The sequence below is a fragment of the Cynoglossus semilaevis genome, chromosome 14, assembly GCF_000523025.1.
Source record: "Cynoglossus semilaevis isolate Cse_v1.0 chromosome 14, Cse_v1.0, whole genome shotgun sequence".
Taxonomy (NCBI): domain Eukaryota; kingdom Metazoa; phylum Chordata; class Actinopteri; order Pleuronectiformes; family Cynoglossidae; genus Cynoglossus; species Cynoglossus semilaevis.
In genome coordinates this window covers 16684820-16701281 of record NC_024320.1, presented here as the reverse complement: position 1 = coordinate 16701281, position 16462 = coordinate 16684820, and the positions used below count along the sequence as shown (strand labels likewise).

The following is a 16462-nucleotide window of genomic DNA, read 5'->3' as shown; positions in this document are numbered from 1 at the left end:
TGATGAAGAACGTGAACCAGTGATGTTGTTGACAACAATCTTACTTTGTCCTACAAGTTTGTTCATTTTGCCTGCTGTGTTCTTTTCTCATTTCCTGTTTTATACTTGACTTTCTTACTCATGAGTTCAGATGTTTCATTGAGTCAGGTCTGTGATCATTAGTTCAGTTGTGATCAAAAAACAGCTTCTGCTCTGACAAACTGTAAACTGTTTATATTCCTTTTTTCCAGCTTTTTTTCATCTTGACAAAGATCTGACATTTAGAAATAAATCCATAAACCTGTCAGTGATTGAGTTTACGTATAAATAATAATTTAGAAAATGTTCATTTTCAACAGATATCATGCAGCTCTCTTGCAAAGTAGGAACATGGGAAGTGGTCGAATACATGGTATATTTTATCTGTGGTTTGTTAGTTCATGTGCCACTGTGAGTTTCTGATCGTTATCTGCATAATCTGAATTAACAACCTGTGACATAATTCACATTGGATTAAAATGAACCGAGTATGGACCTTATTGTAGGTGAGTGACAATTGGTGTCTGAGGCCCCCTCCTCTGTTCAACGATGGTCTTTCCAGTTTGACATGGATGGATTTCTTCACCCTCTCTCAAACCATCTGTACTCTCTGGCTAGAATGCACCTTTTGATCATCAAAGGAGTGGTCCTTCTCCTTCAGATGGACGGGGACTGCTGAGTCCTAGCCTGATGTTGTGGCCCTCCCGTGTTGAGCCATACGCTTGTGTAATAGTTGTTTTGGTTCCCCAATGTACAGGTCAGAGCATTCGTCATTGCAAATGTCCATGTCAAACTGGAAACGCCATATTTGAACAGAGGAGGGCGCCCCAGACACCAATTATCACTCACCTACAATGCTGTCCTTAGTTCTCTCTCCAAAAAGTACTCCATTTAGGTAACACCAACGACCCTCACCCAGAGGACAGGGAGGGGGAACGGTCCATCATGGGGCCAAGGACTCACATGACCATTTAAAGGTCATATTGTTCGGGCCCTTGGTCACTTTATTCACCACCACAAACCGCTTTGGGGTGGATAGATAAAATACCTGGAAACTTCCCACCAGGGAGTTACTTCTTTGAGGTTAGTCCGGTTGCCTACTTTTAAAACTGCTTTTGAGATTGTTTCCTGTGGGTGCTAAACGCAATAAATATATAAGGTGTATGTCAATAAAGTGGCCATTATCAGTGAATAAAGAACTATTGCTGTACATAGAAGTTTTATAGCAGTATATTGAACTGTCTGATGGCTGATGTGAGGAAAGACTTCCGTTCTGTACTGAGGTATACAGAGGAACAAACTCCTGCTGCGTGCGGCTCCTGGTGGACAAACTACTAACGTACCTGGCGATGTCTATATTAAATACTAACATAAACTTTTTATTTAGAGTGGAGAAAGGGATGAAGACAAAAAATACAAGATCTTTATTAAGTAAATTTAGATAATAATTGAATCTCTAATAACCACTAGTGTCACCAACACCAGCATATTGCCCCCCGAAAACAACCCAACATCTCAGGATACACCTCGTTTTGTTTTTATCGTACAGTTAGACAGTGTGCTGTAGTGATGTGTCGTTCGCGAGTGATTTCATATGAGTCGTGACTCCCGAGTCATATGAAAGATTCATGACTCGTGACTACCGAGTCATATTAAATATTTATTCATATTGAACTCACAAATCACTTACTGCGAACTAATCACTCACTGCGAACAAATCACTCTCTGCTAACTAATCTTTTACTGTGAACTAATCTATCATTGCAAACTAATCACTCTCTATGAACTAATCTTTCGCTGTGAACTAATCTTTCATTGCAAACGAATCACTGTGAACTAATCTTTCGCCGTGAACTAATCTTTCCCCGTGAACTAATCTTTGGATGTGAACTAATCTTTTGCTGTGAACGAATCACTCTCTGTGAACTAATCTTTCGCCGTGAACTAATATTTTTGCTGTGAACTAATCACTATGAACGGATCATTCTCTGTGAACTAATCTTTTGCCTCGTTCTCGCAGATTCGTTTCATTTGTCACGTGAAAGAGCTCGGGTCTTTTTTTGCTCTCATTAATCTTCACATTGTGGTGTGTTTTTATTTCTTAGCTTTTCGCATAGTTTTAATTACTTATGGCATTTTGTGTACTTTGTAGACTTTGTCAGCGGAAGAAAACCATGTTGCCTTATTTAGTGTCGGAGAACCGCAGCCTTCTTTGCAACGCCCACAATAGGGCTAAAGCGCCACCTGCTGTAAAATGAATGAAATGATTCGTTCAAGATTCGCTCACGACTCGTTCATTTTACTGTTCGAGAGTCAAAGTTTCGAATCAATAAAAAGAGTCGGTCTTCCCATCACTAGTGTGCTGTCTTTCATCCCATTCAAGGTAGCATTGTGGATGTCATTTACACCGTCCAGCCTGTAGATGGTGACGTGCAGCTTCTAACTGATGTTAGTTGCCCTAAAAGAAGAACACGGGCACGGTAGGAGCATGATCAGCTGGAGACTGTTTGTACTCTCAACTCCCTCTTTGATAAGAAGAAAAGGCCGTGGACTGACTCTGGCCATATCAGCTTCATGTTAGCCGTTAGTCTGTGCTGCTGTTGGAGCAGAAGGACTTCAGCTGGAGAAGAGGAGGAGGAGGAGCAGGGAGACAACATCACTCGACCTGTAAGTACAATTTAACCTCACTTTATTTTGGTAGATACCATGATGTAAATGTCTGCCATTAGTTTTATCACCCGTGAGCTTACGGTGTTTATGGTGTTTCTAGTGACGTTGAGAAACGCCATAAGCTTTAATTTACAGCTTATGGTGTTTCTAATCGTCACTACGTTCGTATACCACAAAAAATAACACAGCAATGATGTTGTTGACTAATAGAGATGGCAACACCTTTACGACATAGACTAGCGATGTGTTTACAGCGGTGACACAGCCTCTCTCTCTCTCTCTCTCTCTTTCTCTCTTTCTCTCTGCATTTATGTTATTATTTACCGGAAACGTTAGCTATAACGTAATTTGCGGTAATCCCTCCCTCCCCCCGCCGACATATACTTAACTGCAGTCTTCTATACACATGACGTCACAACACGCCGATCTGTTTGTCACCAGAACTGATGTTCAGCTGATTAAGTCAATAAATAAAGTAAAAAGCAAGTTTGCTGAACGGAAACCAGCGCGTGAATACATGAACATGGGAAAACACATAGTGTCTCACAATCATAAGATGAACGTGAATGTTAAAGTAATAGAGTATAAATGTACAATTGTGTTAGTAATATTTGTTTTTTTAATCAAAGAGCTCTTCGGCAAACTCGCTCTGCCTAGAAAATGAAAATGGATCATTCCAAGGCCGAGGTTAGGCTGATGACAACTTTACTTACAGGAGCATCACATGTTCCATACGTCACATTCAGTGTCCTTTCAGCTTCTTAATTTGCCAAATAACCCAAAACAGTGACACGTTCAAACGCTGTGCAGTCAATCACAAAACCCACATCAGTTTTCTAATAAAACAAACCACTGTGTGTCTATTATTTGAAAAAGTGTTTCTTTTTGGGTTTGTCCATCAGTCATCTGAAGTGCAACTGATTGTGTAGTGGATACAGAGAGGAAAACAGTGACCAAAAAAGTTCCAGAATGCCTCTGTTCTTTAAGAAGAAGAAGCCCAGCGATGACTCTCAGAAACGACTGGAGTATCAGCTCTGTCGGGTAAGACGAATGTGTTCATCCTGGAATTTTGGCCAATATCAGATCAATACCGATCCTGAGTATCGGATCGTCTCACCCCTACTTTATATGCAAATGTACGTGTGTATCAATAAAAAAGACGCTAACTTTGTTTTTTGTTGTTGTTCAGTCTAAAGAAGCGGGCGCTGATGACAGCCTGGACCTGTCTTGCTGTGAGCTCTCTGAGGTGAGGCTTTACTTTAATCAAGATAAATCATTATAAATTCACAGCTACCGTGTGATTAATCAGAGTAATGTATGTAATTGATTTTTTCATTTATAACTAATGCATTTATAATGCTTAGTGGATAAAAGTAAAATTTGCTACAAAGTTGAACACCAGACTTTGTGTTGAGAGGGTTCGTCACATGAGGATCACTTATAGCTAGAAACTCAAACAAAGCGGTCAAGTTTTCTAATATCCCATTTATTTTGTCTCGAATGTCTCTGTGTATGTCAATAAGTGTTAGGAGAATTTATGTTTCAAAATAAAACATTGTTCCCACTACTATCTATACTACTATAATTATATGTAAATGATTTTTTTCTCTTACAGGTTCCCTCCAGTGCATTTTCTATCTGCCGAGTCCTCCAGAAAAAGGTAACGATACACGTCGCCTGTCGGAGTTAACTGTTATTAGTTATTCACTTTTAGGTTTTCAGTAGCTGAAGCTCAGACAGAAAATCAACAGACTGGGGAAGTGGTCAATACGAATGTTGTTTGCAACATGAACTGTGAAGCACAAAAAGTCCCTATATATTTACTGTGCTCTTTTTCTTTACATCTAGAATGGTACATGTATTTTTATTGATGGTCAGTCACTGTCCCACAGGTTTTAATCCTTCATACCAATGAGTTAAGGTCCCTGCTGCCCAAGGGTAATGACATCAGTAATCTTGACACTCTGAAGGTAATGTGAAGGTGCATGATGGGAAATGTTATTGTATAACAAATAGTGCCGATTGTTTTTTAACTGTCTTTGTATGAAGAGAACAAACATTTCCCAAAATGTCTAGTAATTTTGAATTCTATACTTTTATTGTAATACTCATATATATTACTGTATATTTTGGGAGATGTTTATTGGTTATTTTGACATTAAAAAATATAAATGTTTTTATTTGACCTCTGTCGCTGTGTTGCTGCCACACAACAATTTATCTGATCAATAAAGTTCAATCTAATCTAATCCAGAGCTAAAGTTATCTTAAGAACTAGTAAAGATCTGTATACTGCATGTACTGTGTACACACCAAAGAAATACAAACACATAAATATACAGCATATTTGTTAAGCACATTAAGCATAATTCTAATCTATTCTGTTATATTGACTAATCTGCTTGTGTTTTCTCTAAAGGTTTTGGATCTTCATGAAAATAAACTCACCTCTCTTCCAGAAGACATTGGGAAACTGACGTCACTGCAGGTAAAACCATTCTGAACTTCACTCCTGACACCGAGTCATGTTAAAACCGACTGTAATCCTTAATGGATTTTTCTGTCCTGTCAGATTCTGAATGTGGACAAAAACCGCTTGAAAAGCCTGCCAGACTCCATCGGGAATTTAGAGCTCCTACAAACACTGAGTGTGAAAGGTTTGGAGCCATTTTATCCTTTTACTCAGACACAAACACAAATATGTAATTCATTTATCATCTTGCTTTACCTGGTTTGTCACACTGTAGGTAACCAGTTAAATGAGCTGCCCTCATCAGTTGGCTCCTTAAAGAGCCTGCGCACCCTGGACCTGAGCGATAACCACATCCTCCAGCTCCCTAAAACCTTGGCCTACATCCGAACACTAGAGGTGCTTGTGCTTTTTGGAAGCAGTTGAGGATCATTGATAGACTTTTTTTTTTTTTTTTTTACAAACCTCTCTTTATGTGATGTTACAGAGCCTGACTCTGGACACCGCTGTGATGACCTACCCACCTGTGTCGGTGTGTACAGAGGGCACAGAGAGCATCCAACGCTTCCTGTGCTCAGGTCAGTCGGTAGTTCAGGGTAAAACTAGGTCAGTGATTACTAGGGATGTCCGATATTATTGGCCCGATATTAGCATAATAATGTAATATCTCTTAATATCGTTATTGGGTTTTCCTCCGAAAATAAAAACCTGATAACGCAATGTCTGGGTTCCCCCCTCAAAATAGTTTAATGCCCCGGCGACAGACCAGTCAGATACCTCAGAGCTGTGAAGAACTTTTATTGAACCACAATTGCAGTAACTTGTTCTAAACTCCTTTATTGCTCTCAACCCAGCTTCTCCAAAATCACACTCTCTGCACTCTCTCTTCCTCATACACACACCTGCTCTCACCACACCTCGTCATTCCCCTCCACACCCATGACTGGTAACTCCTTCATAACACATGAACAGAACATTATAAATGATAATTCAGTCTCCAGTCACTAGATGGCAGCATTGCAGCTCATTTTATTCGTCTAATTCGTTAATCAGAGGATTGTATGCAGAATGTTGGTGCCAGCCACTCTTACAGTGGTTTGTACAGATACATAAATAAATAAATATTACCAGGCCCTCAATAGTATTTCAACTTGGGGGAAGGGGCCACCACTGCCCCGCTACATCGCTATCGGTTGATATCGGAATCAGAAAAGTGTTCGGACAATATCGGCGTATCGGATATCAGCAAAACGTTAATATCGGACATCCCTACTGATAACTGATGGGTTTACCTTATATCACCAAGGATGTCTGCTGAGGCAGACTTTGGTTTGTTCAGCTAGGTTTGGCAAACGTTGATTTACCTGATGGCAGATTCCTTTGTTGATGTGGTTTTCAGAGCTGGGTGAAGAATACTGCCCTCCATCTCAGTACCTTTTGCCAGTGCTGGAGAGTGACTGCAGTAGACAGAACTGTGACCACTTGGATGGTGTGGAGGAGACCTGGAAGGTACACCATGTGACCTAGTGGTACACTTTACCCCATAATCACACAGAAGGATGGATCTGGTTTGCTAGAGCAGTAATTATCAACTGGTAGCCCATGGGCCAATATTGTTAGACAAAAATGTGATTTTTATTTCATTTTATTTGAGTGTCTGCCCCATGGTGTCTGGTCAGAAAGAATCTAACCCTCCAACAAATATAGTTGGTGACCCCTGCCATAGAAGATCATGGTATGGATCGTGGTATCCAGTTGTGTGCCAATACTTAACTCCAACCATCTGGAAGGTCATGTCATATACATATATACATATATATATATACATATATATATCCTTTATCTAAAGAAGAGAGTGGCTGGAAGAGAATCTACTTCCCTTTGATAAAGTGTTCATACATATATATATATATATACATATACATATATATATATATATATACACATATATATATATATATATATACACATATATATATATATATACATATATATATCCTTTATCTAAAGAAGAGAGTGGCTGGAAGAGAATCTACTTCCCTTTGATAAAGTGTTCAGTTGGACGCTCTCTGCTGTAGTGTAGGTTCTCTGATATCTTGTGAGGGGGGATCTGCATATTCAAAGTTGATACTGCTTCACTTGATGAATCAACTGTTGTCATCTGTCTTAACGTGTCCTCACTTTCTGTTGCAGAACAAATTCAGTGACTATGAAAAAAGAAAGGTGTGTGAACAGCTGAAACCTTGACTGCAATATGTTTCTGTACGGATAATTTGAGTGTTCTTTCCACTGATGTTTCAACTGCTCTACACCTTTCAGGAGCAGAAGCAGAAGGAGAAAATAGCTTTTGAACGACACCTGGAGGAGAGGCAAAAGGAACACACTCAGCTTGTGCTCATGAGTTCATCATTCAAGGAAAACATCCTCAACTCAGTGCGACTGGTACAACACTGCTTTTGTCTTTGCTATAGAGGAGTAAGAAGTACTCCTGTATAGTGGGGCGTGCCCCCCCCCGGGGGGCCGGGGGGGGGGCGGGGGGGGGGGGGGGTTGTGAGGGCCTTAAGTGTACCACTGCTGTAATGCTTGAATGATAACACATGAACTTTTGTGATCACTTTCATGTGACCTTTAGGAGCAGGAACGTCTGGAGCAGGGAGTGTGCCAGCAGCAGAGGGCTCAGGAGGTTGAGAGGCTGCTGGTGCTGGAAAAGGTCCGACAGGCTGAGGACAGCATCAGCAGCCGCATCAGCAACATGCTGATCGACAACCAACGGTAGGATCTGCGTGCATTATGATGAGGCTGTGTGTGTCTGAGCAATTGGGTCTTTGCTAACGCTGTACCTTAACTGTTGTCTGTGCAGGCAGAATAAAAACACAGAGTTTCTGCAAGCCATGGAGGAGGAACGGTGAGTGTGCCAGAACCTTCTGATCGGTCACAGCTCAGACAGAACTTTATCAATCCCTTGGGAGTTCCCTTCTGTCTGCACTCTTCTTATATAATGTTCTTTTAATGTAACCAATAATAGTCATCAACAAAGCAGCATAAACATGTTGACTGTCTCACGTCATAGGATCCGTATGGAGCATCTTACCGCAATCACACAGGAAGAAACTGATTTACTGCGCAAAAGGGAGGTGGCAGGTGAGCAGACAGACGTCAGTCTACACTGACATCAAAACCAGCAGTGGCACACTCATTTGAATGAATCTTCCTAGTATCGCAGGTGTATGGAATTGTTCCCTACTGTATTGTGTTTTGTTGTTGTCCTCACTGAGCCACTTTAGACCCATCATATCAACATCATCTGGTGCACAGATTTTTCTGACACGTTGAATTAGTTTCATATTTCCATTTACGCCCTGATATAAAAAACATTGGCCTATTGTATTGTATTCAAACCTTATCTACATATTCAGACTTCTCTGACTTTTAGACACTGAATTGCAATGAGCAGAAATCATTTTTACTCATTATAAATGACATAATTCAATATTTGACATCCTCAACTTCATCTCTGCATTGTTTATAAAATTAGAAAAAATAAATATTAATGATTTATGACTTAGTCTAGTCTGTTTCATAATCTGTCTCATTCTGTGCATCCAGGCACTTTGCGCTAGAAGGAATAAAGACAGGAACGTCTGGAAGTTTCCAGTTACATGACACTCGCACCATTTGTTGATTCACTGCCACAAAAGCAATTATGCCGGCCAAGAAAGATGCACGATGCATTATTGGAAAACCATTAGCATTGCCTGTATTCTCTCAGCAATTCTCCTTAATAATTTACCCTGTTTTCTCTCTTTGTGAAGCGGCCATGCAGCAGATGCTATCGCACAGCTGTGCTGTCAACGTTCTCCAGGAAGCCAATGACAACCGCAGACGTAGCCTGATGTCCGAGGCCTGCAGGAGGTCAGAGACACACATGCTGTACGCTAACACATGGATAGTCTGTTGAAGTTATCACCTTCACACAACAGGAAGTCGGCCATTTTGGAATAAACATCCATTTAGTGCTCAGTGGAATGCAGCAAACTTCTCCTTCTGTTTTAAGGCAATCTTCCTCAAATTTGGCCAGTAACACCTAGACCATTGTGTCCCAAAGACTGGGTCACAACCCTCAGGTGGGTCGCAAGAGTTTTTTGGGTGGGTCATCTTGCAACATTTTTCCCAGAACTTAACAAATAACATCTATTGACTTGGGTCACAAAGTATTTGTGACTTTCTTGGTGCCCAGAAAAAAAGTTTGGGAAACACTGACCTAGACAACAAATGTCTGATCATTATCCTGCCCTTTGACGGTGGTTTCCAGAGCGGTGGATTAGCCCACCTGTGAGGCACAGACAGGGCAAAATAACACAGTAGGGAAAATTCATTGGCGTTGCCTCAGATGCTCTTTCACTTCATCATCTTTGATGAATGGGGCAGTGGTGGCTCAGTGGTTAAGGAAGCGGACTTGGGTCTGGAAGGCTTCAGGTTTGAGTCCACCAGTTCTGGTGCTCTGAGCAAGGCACCGTCCCCACTCACTGCTCCCCTGGTCCTTAAAGCTGCCCACTGTTCACTTTGGTGATGGGTTAAAAACAGAGGTCCCATTTGGGTGTGTGCAGTGGTGAGCTGTGTCACAATGACGTTCACTTTCCTTTTTCTGTCTCACCGCCGTATCTGCGACGGTCTTGTTAACTTTATCCTGATGCATCATTTGTTTCCTGGAGTCAACATTTCATGATGCTTTGTGAAAGTACAAACTGAAGTCAACAGTCCAGATGTTTTGCTGTTGCACTGTTTTGTGCAGTATGGAGACTTTGGACAAAAAGTTTGACAAGATGTTGTCCCTCCAAGCGTTGGACAAATCTAAAGCCATTGCCCAAATCTTGCAGGAGGTATGTGATTTCTTTTTTTTTAATCTTTGCCATCAGACTATATTAGAGTAGAAGAAGTTGTCACTCTGATTTTGGTCCGTAGTCAGACTGATTTGTTGTGACCTCTGACCCCTCTGTAGGAGGAGATTCAGAAAGCTGCTTTCCAGGCTCTGCAGCTACAGAAAGATGCTGTTCATGGCTACTTACGCAACCAGGTCTGTGAGGTTAAAGGCCTGATGTGCTGTGTTCACTTGCAGTATTATCACTGCTCTAGTTTTCAGTGATGTCAATGTTTAAACAATGTCTTTTTATATTGATGATTCGTTTTAAAATTAGACATGAATGTGGATTTTTATTTTCTTTTTCTTTCTTTCTTTTTCTTTTTTATTTGGTTTCTGTTGTTCTCCTCATTGGTTTATTTTATTTATTTATTTATTTCTCTCTGCACTCCTTCCTTCCTACGCTCCTTCCTTCAATCCATTCTTTCTTTCTCCCCTCAGTAATACTCACGTTGCCCTCTTTCATTTGTCTTTGCTTGTACGTCCACAGATCAAACTCATAGAGAATGAGCTAATGCTGCTGACCAAACTGGAGGTTAAAAAACGCAACCTGGATGCTGAGACCCTGCAGGTCAGTGTCACAGCACACTTCCCCAATAGTTCCATTCTAGCTTTTTTCCTCCAAACGTTTTTTTTTTTGTTTGTTTCCATTACATCAATCCATGCGACAGTATACGAAATTGTATTTATAAATGTTAAAATGCAACATTATTATCCATGCAATAAATGATCACATCGATGTGTGAGAGATTTTTGGTTCTGTTTTACTAATAATGACAGTGTGTTGGGTTGTGTGTTTGTTCGTGTGTGTGTGTGTGTGTGTGTTCAGGAGGTTCTGGTGGATCAGCGCACAGCTCTCAGTGATCTGTTGCAGCAGCTGCTGAAACAGAAGAATCAGAGAGAGCAGGAGCTGCAGCAGATTCTGGTGAGGGAACTGCTGCCCCCCAGTGGTCCAAAACTGCAGTGTTGGCAGTGGTATTTTCAGAGAAGCAACTTTGTCCAGTGAGGAAGTGTTTGGACCCAAATACTTCCTCACTCACCCAATGTTAATAAGTTTCTCTGACTAAGTAGAAAACTAAGAACAGAACCAGACTAGTAATATATTAAAAACATGATGATAAACATGATAATGATATTAGAATAATATATTATAAACATATTTTATTCGGGATGGCCTAGATTTTTACACAAATACCAAACGTAGGACTTTAGGTTGTTCACTCTGTGTAAAAATAAACTGCCCTCCGACCTCGCACAATTTGATAATTTTAATGAAAAAATTTTGCAAAAATAATTGACCAATTATGTTATTATATACACAGTATTTCAGGTGGATTTTGTCTCTGATGCTTTACCTCATGCTTTTTCTCACCACAATATGAGTTGCACATTTTAATGACTTCACATTAACATGTTGACCATTTTGCTCGTCATTCTCTGGTGCAGTGGGTTGAATGAGGCGCCACCAGTTAGGACCCCAGTTCTAATAGTTTGTGTTTTACAGTCTGAGCTGCAGCGTAAAAGCGAGTCGAGTCAGGAGAACTACTGGATGATCCAGTATCAGAGGCTGCTGGATGCTAAGCCCATGTCCCTGCGCATGCAGGTATGAAACACAGTATGGACGCACAGACACTCGGGGACAGGCAGTTAGATGGAGGGCATCTGACTCTATTATGTATTAATTAAACATGCCTCCTTTACTGTCATTTTTCTATCCCTCCACCCTCCTTGGTCTCAGGACATGTCCAAACCATGATGAATATATTTCACAATGGACAGCAGCAATTAACAGCTGCTCTCAATATCAGCCTCAGATAGTAACAAAGTATTTTTTGTTTTTAAATAGTTGTCAACATCCAACATAACATTCTGGTGGAGGCAGCTAGAAACACATATTTTTATAATCATTGTGGCCAGAAGTTTTAAACTAAGGGGCAAGTTTACTAGGATATACTGTACATGACTTGACTTTTCTATTGATGATGTGCAGCATACACACACACTGACCAGTGTAAGCTGCATTGTGGGTTTTTTTCCACTCCGACAGTTTGTGAGACTATAAGAATATTATTACCACGAGAGGCTGAACTGCATTGACCTTCAATTCAATCCCGTTTATTACTGAAAAAAAAAATCTGTCAGGTCATTGAACCTGAAAAGATTGACCCAATGTGTATGAACCCATGTTGTTGCAGGAAGCAGGCGTTGAAAAGGAGTTGGTCAACCTGCTGTACAAACTGTCCGCTCAGCATTACCTGCCCCTGGTGGCTCACCACAGGATAACGGCTGAGGTCCTTCGTCAAATGAGCTCTGCTGACCTGAAGAAGGTGTGTGTGTGTGTGTGTGTGTGTGTGTGTGAGAGAGAGAGAGCCTGTGTGATTTACCATTACCACAGTACGTGTGTTTGTCAGCTAATGTTACACCAAGGCAATTCTTGTTCCTCTGCTTCCAGATTGGTATCAATGGAGTGGGAATCCAGAAAGCTCTTCTCAGCTGGGCCCAGGGTTTCCAACCAGAAGGTAAAATTTATATATATATATAGATAGATATATAGATAGATAGATAGATAGATAGATATTAGTTACATATATATGCATTTTTCAATAAATAAATGGTTCTGGTTTAATATGTGTTTCATCCACGTTGTAATCACATGGAAACTATGTAAAATGTCCTTTAGTCAGTGTTTTATTGTTAGCTTGTTTCAGTACTGTGCACTCATACTTTGGGTGCTGTAGCTGAAGATACAAAGGTCAGAGGTCACTGGTGTTCTTCTGTACATGAAAGCAAAGAAAGTTGCTGGTTCCACCCCCAGTGGTTAGTGATGCTCTTTCTGAATCAATTTCTTCCGCCAACCAATAACATGGAGATTGGAGTTTAGATTAATTGTTCACCCAAACTGACAATAAGTGTAAATGTAATGTAAGGGTCAAACAGACATTGACAGGTGCGTCACTCTATCCTCCACTTGACCAATAATACTTTGTCTTCTAGACGGTCCTCAGGCCGCGCCTCTGAAGGAAGTGGAGGAAGAAGCCATGCCCTCAGCTCCACCTGAGCCTTCTCCTCCCTCCGTATCCTCCATGTCAGCTACCTACTTCCCTAGCCCACCACCCACCCCTGGGACACCCGTCACCCCTGCGGCGTCCAGCCCTGTGGAGGCACCAGGCAGCTCTGAGTGTGTGGTCTGCATGGAGAGTCAGGTGAGAGAAATGAAAAGAGAAATAATCTTTACCTACATTTATTCACCTGGAGTATGAAAGCAATAGAGCGTTCCTTGTATTTTTACATTAAAAAACTGCAGAGGTTGGACCTTATATTTTATAATATATAAATATAAGAGAGAAACAGCTAAAGCACAAACCAAAAGAAGTATTATTCAAGGTAATATTCAAATTTTATGTGTAAATATATATTTCAAGTTTTCAGTGTAGAACGATCACCTTAGCTTCGTCATTTGGAAACTAACCCCCAAGCCAAAAAGGTCTGGACGCCCCTGCACTAGATATCACACTAGACTAGACACTAAACACTAAGACACTTAATAATAATGATAGGCCTGGTATTGTAGTATACTTGTTCCACAGATGGAAACTGCACGTTGTAACATTGGTGAGTATGGTTGCTTGCTTGCTAAGGAAGCAGACTTGGGTCTGGAAGGTTTAAGGTTCGAGTCCCCCAGCATGGCACTGTCCCCACACACTGCTCCCCGGACGCTTCAGCTGCCCCCTGTTCACTTTGGTGATGGGTTAAAAGCAGAGGTCACATTCTGTTGTGTGCAGTGTGCTGTGTCACAATGACAACTTTCCTCCCTTAAAGGAAGCTTTTATGTCTTGTGTATGCTGCGTCCTGGTGACTGACACTGGTGTGTTTGTGTCTCCAGTCTCAGGTTATTTTCCTGCCCTGTGGTCACGTGTGCTGCTGTACGGTGTGTAACGAAGCACTGCAGAACTGCCCGATGTGTCGGGCCAACATTTCCCAGCGTGTACTCCTCTACCGCAGCTGAAGTCGCTGCTCCTCTGCACCTGCTGTGACCGAAGACCGCACATGAGACAAATGGAGTCTTTTAGTTTCTGCCTGCAGCCTGTGAGTTTAGAGATGAAAGTGGATTATATTCCAAAATCTCCAAATACTAGAATTTTTAAAATAAATCATTTTATTTAACACTAATTTTATTTTATTTTTCTATAATGCAGTTATGAGAGACTTATATACAGTACATACTTCCTGTCAGGTAAGCTAGACATCATGTCAATAATATGACATAAATTATGTTTGTAATAAAAAAATTGAAATCAATTTAAATGAGATGGAAAATAAGTGGGTAGAATGATTAAATATCTAAAAATGTATTAAATAAATTGAAATTTTCATTTTAGGAAATTGGCTAAACATCTTATAATAGACATAAAAAAGGACTATCCCACAAAAATGAAAAATATTATATACATATATATATTATGTGTATATATATTTGAGGGAAAGGTCTCTGACCACATACCTGGTACAAATCCTGACTATTTCATTTCTCCTAACAGTGACATTATCCTATTTAATAACAAACATGCGACTCGAGATGTTACAGTAAGTCAGTGATTCCCACTGCACGTGATTGACATAAAGAAGTCTTACAGTGCACCACTGAAAAAAAATTCCCAAAAGTTTATGAATTGAAATATGATATTCTTTTTTCAATGAACTTACACTTTACTTCCTTGAGGTAAAACCTGGGCCTGTTTAATTAAACGTATCACTGATATGCCCGTAGGAATTGAAGAAAGACACACAACAGCTCTGAGTCTCTTTTTTTTAAATTTATAACCATTTGCTTCCACCTAGTGGAATAGTAGTTATGTATGTTCTGCCTTTTTACATAGACAAACAAGAACATTATTTACTGTAGATGAATAATAGATTTCAGACCAAGAAAGTCCAGTTGGATCATTTTCAATGGTACAACTGATGATGTCTCGTGGCACATGAGTTGCAGCACAGTGTTTGGGAATCACTGCAGCAAGTGACTGATACAGTATTATGCACATTAAGAAAGATAGAAAAAATTATAAAGAACTACAGTAATGGTCAAAGTCAGCTTTATTGTCAATACCTTCACATGTACAGAACATACAGAGGTATCGAAATTACGTTCCTCACCTTCCCGTGCGCTGACAGACATAGACAATACTGAACGAAAAACATTAAGGTGCAATAACAATAAGGTGCATGTGTAGCTTTAAGGTGCTGTAAGGTCTGTAAAAATATATACATGAGGTACATAATAAATATAGTAATATAATTAGCAGCAGATGAGGTGGTAATAGTGCATTTTATGGCATTTCAACAGTGCAGTGGATATGTAAAAGAGGCAAAGGTACAGGTGGATGGTGGTGAGTACGGAGTAATATCTACGGTATCTGATATTTATTCCAGTATTCATTTTATCTTAACAAAGTGTAAATAACAATATTTTAATGTTTTTATTTTAAAAAAATTTAATTTAAAAATGTGGGCAGTATTAGACCAGCTGTCCATTCAAATAGGAAAAGTAATGAGTAAACTTTACATGTCTAAGCCTCAAAGGTTGAGGTCTGCAAACAGAAGACTACATCCAGCTCCATGTACGGTCCACGACTACAGAACACTGTGTTTATGCATGTTTATAAAGATGCTGTGATTGAACTTTAACTTTAATGAGTATAGAGAAGGTTTAGAAAGGACCAACTGTCCTTCATTCACCCTCACCTACAGTACTTTACTATATATTCTAAGAAACACATTTTAAATGTTCTGTCATGTTACCAGCTTTAAAGCATTTCTGACTTTTTTTATTGTATACATTTATCTAACATGTGCCTTCTACAACCTGTCACTTTTGTTTTCAATTATATAAATAAATATTGTTCACAATGGCTGCCTGTATATTCCCCATGCTGGAATACTGTATACATTACACGAAATAGTGTAATGTACTGTTGGGAACCCTTTCTGCAGTTCGTTTGCTTGAGGAATGGTTCCCTGTAGTGTTAATGGCTCTCCCTAAGTTGTACCGAATGTCCTTCTCTGTAAAAATGCAAAACCTTTTCTCACTTTCATGTGCATATACCTTTAAAATGTAGACCTGTCTATAAATAAAGATTTTATTTGCCAAGTCTATTGTTGTGTCTACAATGACTAAGACAATTCTATAAAATGTTGTTGACATTTCTACGCAATACCAACTTTTCTTTTTATATAAAGAAAAATAAATATTTTTATGATGGTATTTTCCCAATGTGGCACAAATACAGAACATATTTTTATTGGCACACTTTTCTACTATACCAATTGAAACAGCATACGTGTTGCGAAATTCTGAGCCAAAAGAACTGTGTGGTTCAGACTTTGAA

At 39.9% G+C, this 16462-nt stretch overlaps 1 protein-coding gene across 2 annotated transcripts; it reads left to right on the top strand.

Annotated features, from left to right (window-relative positions):
* The first annotated feature begins 2361 nt into the window (after positions 1 to 2361).
* Positions 2362 to 16227, top strand: lrsam1 (leucine rich repeat and sterile alpha motif containing 1). 2 transcript variants are annotated; one of them, XM_025062482.1, is made up of 25 exons: positions 2362 to 2685; positions 3591 to 3729; positions 3878 to 3934; positions 4304 to 4348; positions 4581 to 4658; positions 5108 to 5176; positions 5261 to 5345; positions 5436 to 5557; positions 5646 to 5736; positions 6558 to 6667; positions 7352 to 7381; positions 7478 to 7600; positions 7791 to 7930; positions 8019 to 8063; positions 8229 to 8299; positions 8971 to 9070; positions 9951 to 10038; positions 10158 to 10232; positions 10567 to 10647; positions 10906 to 11001; positions 11581 to 11679; positions 12272 to 12403; positions 12529 to 12595; positions 13071 to 13279; positions 13960 to 16227. In XM_025062482.1, exons 2-25 carry the CDS (start codon positions 3658 to 3660, stop codon positions 14080 to 14082), a joined length of 2208 nt encoding a protein of 735 aa, XP_024918250.1. In that variant the 5' UTR covers positions 2362 to 2685; positions 3591 to 3657; the 3' UTR covers positions 14083 to 16227. The 2 variants fall into 2 exon arrangements, with proteins under 2 accessions (XP_024918250.1, XP_024918249.1); XM_025062481.1 differs by having other exon boundaries at positions 8971 to 9088.
* The last annotated feature ends 235 nt before the right edge of the window (positions 16228 to 16462 follow it).